This window comes from Ctenopharyngodon idella, chromosome 10 (assembly GCF_019924925.1).
Source record: "Ctenopharyngodon idella isolate HZGC_01 chromosome 10, HZGC01, whole genome shotgun sequence".
Lineage (NCBI taxonomy): Eukaryota > Metazoa > Chordata > Actinopteri > Cypriniformes > Xenocyprididae > Ctenopharyngodon > Ctenopharyngodon idella.
This window is the reverse complement of record NC_067229.1, coordinates 9544061-9552236: the sequence shown is the minus strand read 5'-3', so window position 1 is coordinate 9552236 and position 8176 is coordinate 9544061. Positions and strand designations below refer to the sequence as shown.

Below are 8176 nucleotides of genomic sequence, written 5' to 3'. Positions count from 1 at the left end.
ATTAGATAATCTCAAGGTTTATATTTCAGTGAAAATGCTATTTTGATATTTATGCATGAAAAATGCTATTTTGAAAAACTTTTTTTTAAAATATAAATATGGTGGTTAAGCAATAAAAATAAACAGAGATAGAGCTTTAAATTCTCCTTACAACGATCCACCCACAATTGGCCTCTGGATTTGGGCCTACACTAATATGAATATTTAAGAATATATTTTTTATTTCTTTATTCCAGTGTGTTATGAGAAGACAATCGTTTCTTTCTCCTGAATCACTGCAGGGCAATTGATGCCCCATTTTTCGTATACAGACTTAAAGGGGAAAATATAATGAAGTGAGACAAATAGTTTTTCAGAGACCTCAGTCAACAAACCATAATTTCAGTCAATAAAACATTTTCACCCTCTTCCATTATGTATTTTTTTTAATCAAGTAACACATTTTCTTTATACTCCCTTTTACATTTATATTAAAATATTATCGTATACAAAACATTATAAAACAAATTGCATTTACATTTCTGCTAAATACATGTATTTGAATGCATTCACAAATTATATTAAAATATTTGGCTATATAGGCCTATATATTTTTAATCACAAATGTATCCCTATTGTGACAATAACTCACATATTTTCCTTATACCACTCTATCATCACAAAAATATCTTTTATTTAAAATGTATAGCCATTATTCATACTAAAAAAAAACACACACTGGAATGATTATGAATAGAAAGTCTGTGTACTCGCTTCTTTGTTAGCAAGCGCCATCTTGTGGCTCATGTTTGCATTACAAATGCTTGTTTTTAGGCATATTACGCTGGTTTTACATTATTTGAATTTTCTAGGCCAGGTTCGTGCACCTGACGAGGAAAGAAACGGGTTAAATAAACCATAAAGAGGGTCTGACGAGTTTTTCCCACCTAACTATAGTGAATTAAAACACAACAGCCGCATTGTCCAAGCCAACATTTATTCTTTTTTGTTATTTTACATCTGCTTAAAATGAAACATGTATTGAAGCGATTCAGAAAAACAGTGAAATTAAAGATAGTTTGATGACAGCCCTGTAGTGCAAAGTCATCTTTGCCACTCTTTATTTTGTTGTTCTCGAACATGAAAGCACTCACTCCCATCAAACATTTCAGACACCATAATTTAGATTGTGCTTTGATACAGTTTCCAAACTAGAATATTAAAATAAAATATCGTTTTTAAGGAATTATTTTACAATACATTCAAAAACGCAATTTGATAGCCTAAAAATCAAATCATAAAGCAAAAAAAAAAAAAAAAAAAACCTTTACACATGTGAATAAACATTATCAGTATGCACAGATTTCACACAAACAGCATCATTGTACAGTAAATCAAAATTGAAACCTGAGGCAGAAACGTAAGTTGTAATGGATCAGTCTGATCCGACCTGAATTCAATGTAAATCTCAAATGTAAAAACAAGAAAACAAAAGTATGATAACAACGTGTAAAATATTTTTGAGACACTTGGTGTCAAATGCAGAGAAAACATTTTAGCTCAAAACTGGCCTAAACCTCTACGGTGGTGACAGCAGGGCCGTTGGTGGTGCCCTCCGTTGTGGTTTTCTCGCCGTCTCCCTCTGCTGGTGATGGCGCGGCAGCGCTGTTCTCCGCGGCTTCCTGTTCACTGCTCTCCGTGGCTTTGCTGTCTTCCGCCTTCTTCTGGTCAGCACCGGTAGTGCTGTTGGCCTCGGTGAGGAGCGCCGTCGTTTCGTTGATGACCTGTGCGCTGTCGGTTGCAGTTGGTGTCTTAATGGCGCCGTTCTGCACCGGGAAGGCGCCCTCTAGAGCCGTGTAGAGGAACTGATACTGCTCCTGTGGAGAGTTTAGAACTACTTGAGCATTTGGTCTGTTAATTGATCGTTTAAGAACTGTTATGTGATATACATTTGCATAGTACACTTAATTTTGGGATGAAACCTCTTCAAGGTACTCTTTTAAGTACAACATTTTACAATTTCACACTGAATTTAGCACAGGCTAAAATATGAACGTGTGATACATGGAACAAGATAACTCAGGGGTCACTACAATAACAATTTTCAGTGTGAAAACAAAAATTTATAGTGATTTTTGAAACATATTTGTTTTTTAAGAAAGTCCATTCCTGTTTTAGAGTAAAAATAAAAAGGTAATTGTGAGATGACTTACGGACTTCCATAAAATTTTATTGATGAAAAATACTCTCAATTATGAGAAATAAAGTTGCAAATGTGAGATAAAGTCATTCTTCTATTGTTATTATTTACAAGTCAAGAACTTACATATGTTTCCACCATTCCCTGCCTCCCCTTGCGCATGTTTTTGACCTCTTGGAAGACATCCACCAACTTTTCCGTCAATGCGCTGTCCATGAGATTCCATAAGGCACAGAAGATTCCAGTGCGTGACGATCCATTGCTGAAAAAAAAAAAAAATAAGGAAATTTAAAAATGCATCAATCCATCCATCTTGGAAAGAAATGTCTCTGGTATTGGGACTTACTTGCAGTGCACCACTATAGGGACGTTCCGGTTCATGTTGCTGTTGTCATAATTTCCGTTCTCTCTGATGCTCTTCATCATCTCTATTAACTCCTGAGCGTTCTCTGGAAGTTCACTGCCTCTCCATTTCAGAAACTGGTACTGATCCACCTCCAAGATCTCTTTCTTCTATTACAGGATTGAAGACGGATCAGTTACTTCATATGTATCAGAAAACATGTCTGCAGTTAATGAGGACAGATTTTCATGCTGAGGACAAGGACTCTGGTTACCTTTGTGGACTGTATTTCCAGGCGCCGTCTGACGTATGCTGGGAAGCTTTCTGTCTTTTTCACCTCTATTTCCATATCTCCAAACACTTTCTTTTCATCTCCCCAGTACTGAGAACAATAATCCTGGAAAAAATACAGATATGGCCTGAAAAACTGGACAGAGATTAATTGATTACTCTGACTATATATCCGTCCATCCATATCCATCCATCCATCCATCCATCTATCTGTACGTCCCTCTGTCTGTCCATCCATATCCATCCATCCATCCATCCATCCCATCTATCTATCTATCTATCTATCTATCCATCTATCCCTCTGTCTGTCTGTCTGTCCATCCATATCCATCCATCCATCATCCATCCATCCATCCCTGTTTATCTATCTATCCATACATCTTTCTATCTATCCCTCTGTCTGTCTGTCTATCTGTCTGTCCATCCATATCCATCCATCCATCCATCCATCCGTCTTATCTATCTATCCGTACATCTCTCTGTCTGCCTGTCTGTCTGTCTGTCTATCTATCTATCCCTCTGTCTGTCCATCCATATCCATCCCTGTTTATCTATCTGTCCGTCCATCCATCCATATTCATCCATCCATCCATCCATCCATCCCTCTGTTTATCTATCTATCTATCCATACGTCTATCTATCTATTTATCTATCTATCTATCTATCTATCTATCTATCTATCTATCTATCTATCTATCTATCTATCCCTGTCTGTCCATCCATATCCATCCCTGTTTATCTATCTGTCCGTCCATCCATCCATATTCATCCATCCATCCATCCATCCCTCTGTTTATCTATCTATCTATCTATCTATCTATCTATCCATACGTCTATCTATCTATCTATCTATACCTCTGTCTGTCTGTCTGTCCATCCATATCCATCCATCCATCTGTCTCATCTATCTATCTATCTATCCCTCTGTCTGTCTGTCTGTCCGTCCGTCCGTCTGTCCATCCATCCATCCCTCTGTCTGTCTATCTATTTGTCTGTCAGTCTGGTATTGTAGTAGGTCATACCTTGCCATCCTCTTGGCAGTCGGTGAGCATGACCAGGGTTTTAGTTTGTTGCTGATACAGCATGAGCAGGAACTCTTCCGTTGTGTTTGGTAAAGGCCCCTGTGCAGCGATCAGACTCTTATGACACCAGTAGCCCTGTGGGAAAGCAATAACAAGCATATTGGGTTGAGATTAACATATTATTGTCACTCACTTAGAAATCAACGAATAGGTATATGAGCTGGTATTCCCTTTTTCTCATTTTAATTTTGTATAACTAAATCACATATACAAAAGAATGAAATAAAAAAAAGCTTCTTTTTAAAAAAAAAAAGATTTTTTAACATTATTTTCATTACAGTTCAGCACATTTTTACTTCCATTGTAATTACTGTAATTAAAAAGAATGATATATTAGATAACATAAAATCAAGGGAATCAAGTTTTGTACATCAATAAATGAAGCGTTGATGTATTCATTAGATTCTTCTTCCTCATCTGATGAATACTCATCCTCATCCTCAGGGTCACTGGTCTGGTTGCCCTCAATTTCAAGTCTAAACAGGACTCGATTAAAGTCATCTGCAACAGAAATATTTGCTGGTTACTCAGTTTGTTGTTAATTTATAATTAATAAATAATGTGGTCTATCTATACTGTAAATATGACATATAGTACTGCAACATGAATATGAAACTTGGATCTGCAGATCAATAAAGTTGCTGTTGATCACTCACATGGGATAACAGACGAGTAGCGGTTTTTCTTCTTGTTGTCCTCGCTACTTCCTGCATTAAATGTTCTCCAGTTTTTAAATTTGGGGAGTTTCTTTATAAAAACGACAAGAAAACATGCTGCTTTAATAATAAAATACACAAATACATTTCTGTGTCCAGGTGACAATCATAGGAGGAGGACAAACCTGGAACTCCAATTCAAGCAAACTGGGGTCACTTCCATCTTTCTGCCTGAGGGTGTTGAGCACTGAGTGGAATTCAGTCAGTGGGACCTCTGTCTCTCCAAACTGGTTGTGCTCTATCAGAGCGGTGTGGATCAGTATGTACTGGGGCTGACACAATCAACAACAAACACACACTTAAATTTGAATAAACCAAATCTAAAATAAAGGGTGTTACAAAAAATGTTTTTTCCAATTGTCAACAAAACAATGCAATTTTGCCAGACTTAAAAGGTTAGATCACCCCAAAATGAAAATATTGCCATTAATTACTCACCCTCATTTCGTTCCAAACCTGTAAGACTTGCGTTCATCTTCAAAACTCAAATGAATAACTTTTTAATGAAATCTGAGTGCTTTCTGTCCCTCCATAGACAGCTACTATACGCAACTGACAGGTTGATGCTTCAAAGTTCATAAAGAGATCGTACAACGAATCCATATGAATTAACTGGTTTAGTCAAAATTTTCTGAAGAGACATGATCACCTTATATGCTGAACAGAATGAATTTAGGTTTTTACTCATATAAACATTCATCAACTCACACATCAGTTGTGGTAAACAGAAGCTCAAGCATGTTTGCTTGATGTGCGAGAACCAATGAGGTTCATTCTTGGTGTTACACAGAACGTTTGAGCTTCTGTGTTCACTGATCAATGTTTATATGTGAATAAAAGCCTAAATTTAAACTGTTCATCATATAAAAAGATTGTGTCTCTTCAGAAAATTTGGACTAAACTGCTCAATTCATATGGATTAGTTTTACGATCTCTTAATGAACTTTTTGAAGCGTCAAAGTGGTAGTTGTGTAGCTGTCAGTGGAGGGACAGAAATAGCTCAGATGTCATTAAAAATATTTTCATTTGTATTCTGAAGATGAACGAAAGTCTTACAGGTTATTTAAAATATATTTTGAAGGTTTATAATTCAAATTACATTTTTTATTTAGCATTTAAAGGCTCAATATCTAATTTTCTGCGCTAGAGGCCACTTATTAAAAAAAAAAAAGGCGTAGCTTGATGACGCCTTATCTTCAAACGGTGGAAAAGATTCCAACGAGACTCTGACAAAAAATTCTATTCATGGATGAGCTAATGTATTAAAGATTTATTAACGTTACTGAAGTATATGAAGCAGGGTGTGGCTGAAAGGCTTAGGAGGGGAATGCAACCTCTGGGGCGATTGCTAATGAGAGACACGTACGACACCGAATTGAGAGCAGTGGAGCTATTATTATGCCGTGTGTATGTGGAGTAACGCAGCGCTTCTTTTTAAATCACAATTAGATACATTTGTGTGTTGTTATACTGTATGAGATTTAAACAATAAAACTTACTGTGTTAAGCTATATAACAATGATTAGTTTTCTGTCGATGAAACAGTTGCTCACCTGTCTAATAAAACACATAATATATTAAAGTGTCTTTGGTGTTTCAACGCTTTCTACAAAATAAAACCGGAAATCGAGGGTAACGTGGGTATGACATCATCGATAGGCGACGCCGTGCCCTCTTTACAATGGCTTATTTCTCTGGATTTAAACATTCTTGGAAACATGTGGGATACTGTAAGTACACAAGTCAACAAAATATATCACACTGTTCTAGTGGTTTTTAGATATTTTAATCCAAAAATCTTACATATTGTGCCTTTAATAAGTATTATATATACACACACACACAATTAAAAATAACACTTTTTCCCCCCTGCTGTCTCACTTACCTCAACTTGAACCATGAGGCAACGCTGACGACGTAGTTTTGCTACAAATCCATAGATGTCCACTCTGCCCTCCGCCTCGAGACTTTCAATCATTGCGTCAATGCCAATGTAGGTTCCTGTTCGGCCGACGCCTGCACTATAGACGATATGCCAACATTCACATTAAGATTCATCAACTCCAAATGACCCTTTAGACAACTACCTTTCTGACAGGTAGTAATCTCTATGGTCCTGCATTACCTGCAGTGGACCACGACCGGACCGCTGAAGAAGTTCTTGAAGGAGTTGACTCTTCTCCTGAGCTTCAGAAGCAGGCTGGGGTCTTGAGGCACTCCATGGTCAGGCCAGCTGATGAACTGGATATGAGTGACCTCTCTTTCTGGGGCTTTCTCTCGCTTCTGTAACACACACACACACACACACACACACTAAGTAAGTTAAAACCGTCTAAATAAAGCACATAAGAATGAACGGACTGCACACACTTACATTGGCCAGGACCAGATAACGAATGATATAATCAGGGCAGTGTTCCTCAGCTCGAATTTTCACAACAAAATCTTCGAAAATCTCAGTCTCTCTGTCCAGAGATGGCCAATACTGAGCACATTTGATCTGAGAGGACAAAAAAGCAGCAGTCAGTGGAAATAATTCACATTCAAGGTCTTTATGATGATAAAAAAAACTATATCAATCAGAAATAAACTGAGACTGCAGCAAAGATTGTTATTGTTAACAAAAAGGTAAAACCAAAACTACTAATAATACTTTTTGTTAACTAAAATAAAGCTGAGAAAATCCTCGGCCGAAATTGCGTTCCGGGGGGTGGGGGGGTTAGGGGCACTTTCACTTTCGCGATCAAAGGGGCAGGGGCTCAAATTCAAAATGTGGAGTTTTTATAACTTGATACTGGTAAGCAAAACTACACGACCAAGAATGCTGTTTTCCTAAATAGGCTACCATCACGATTAAAAACCTGACACTTATTTCATACAACAGTTCAATTAACAAGTAGTTAATATTAAACCAGTTACATTTTAGAAGGAACATTGACTGTTTTTGTTCTATTTTATCAGCGAAAATAGTTTCAAACAAAGATCACAGCACTCAGCCTTGTTTTCATTACTGAATGATTCAGCGTTTTGAACGAATCGGCCATTTGAATGAATCGCTCGAATGAATCAATGACTCACTCATTAAGACGGTTACTTGCCGCCACCTACTGGTGGTTTAGTTTCATTTTTAAAAGTATCATTTCCCCCCCAACATTTTATATTTGTATTTTCAAAAAATATTTAAAACAATCCCATAACATTATTTAATGCAGTTGTAATCAATCAAAAATATGCAGATTTACATATGTCAAAGCTGCAATATTCTGAAAGGATATTGCTTCAGAACAAATGTATATTTTCACCACAAAAAAAAAAAAAAAAAAATTCCAGACAAGCAACTGTTTTACTCGTACAATTGAATGACCGATTTATGCGTCCACATGAGAAGGCTTAATGTCGAGCCCTGTATGTAATCTTAATGGGCCGCGTTTCAGTCACCATTTCATAATGAATGACAACAAAAACAGAAAAAAAATTTTTATTGGGAATTTGGCTGTATAAAAATATATTATGTGAGCAAAAAGGGTAGCAGCAGAGAAGCAAACAAATGTAAAGGGCTGACACT

General features: G+C 36.8%; 1 protein-coding gene across 50 annotated transcripts in view; it reads right to left on the bottom strand.

Annotated features, from left to right (window-relative positions):
- Nucleotides 1-959: 959 nt before the first annotated feature.
- The window catches only part of ptprc (protein tyrosine phosphatase receptor type C), a 33907-nt gene continuing 26690 nt past the window's right edge, over nucleotides 960-8176 (bottom strand). For all 50 annotated transcript variants that reach the window (XM_051910806.1, XM_051910814.1, XM_051910805.1 and 47 more), the window contains 11 exons: nucleotides 6986-7111; nucleotides 6737-6894; nucleotides 6497-6632; nucleotides 4737-4883; nucleotides 4552-4642; nucleotides 4266-4396; nucleotides 3836-3970; nucleotides 2797-2919; nucleotides 2526-2692; nucleotides 2306-2441; nucleotides 960-1856 (listed from right to left, as the gene is read on the bottom strand). In XM_051910806.1, the coding sequence (XP_051766766.1) occupies nucleotides 1551-1856; nucleotides 2306-2441; nucleotides 2526-2692; nucleotides 2797-2919; nucleotides 3836-3970; nucleotides 4266-4396; nucleotides 4552-4642; nucleotides 4737-4883; nucleotides 6497-6632; nucleotides 6737-6894; nucleotides 6986-7111 (1656 nt within the window). In that variant the 3' untranslated portion in view covers nucleotides 960-1550. The remainder of the gene's footprint in view (nucleotides 1857-2305; nucleotides 2442-2525; nucleotides 2693-2796; nucleotides 2920-3835; nucleotides 3971-4265; nucleotides 4397-4551; nucleotides 4643-4736; nucleotides 4884-6496; nucleotides 6633-6736; nucleotides 6895-6985; nucleotides 7112-8176) is intronic.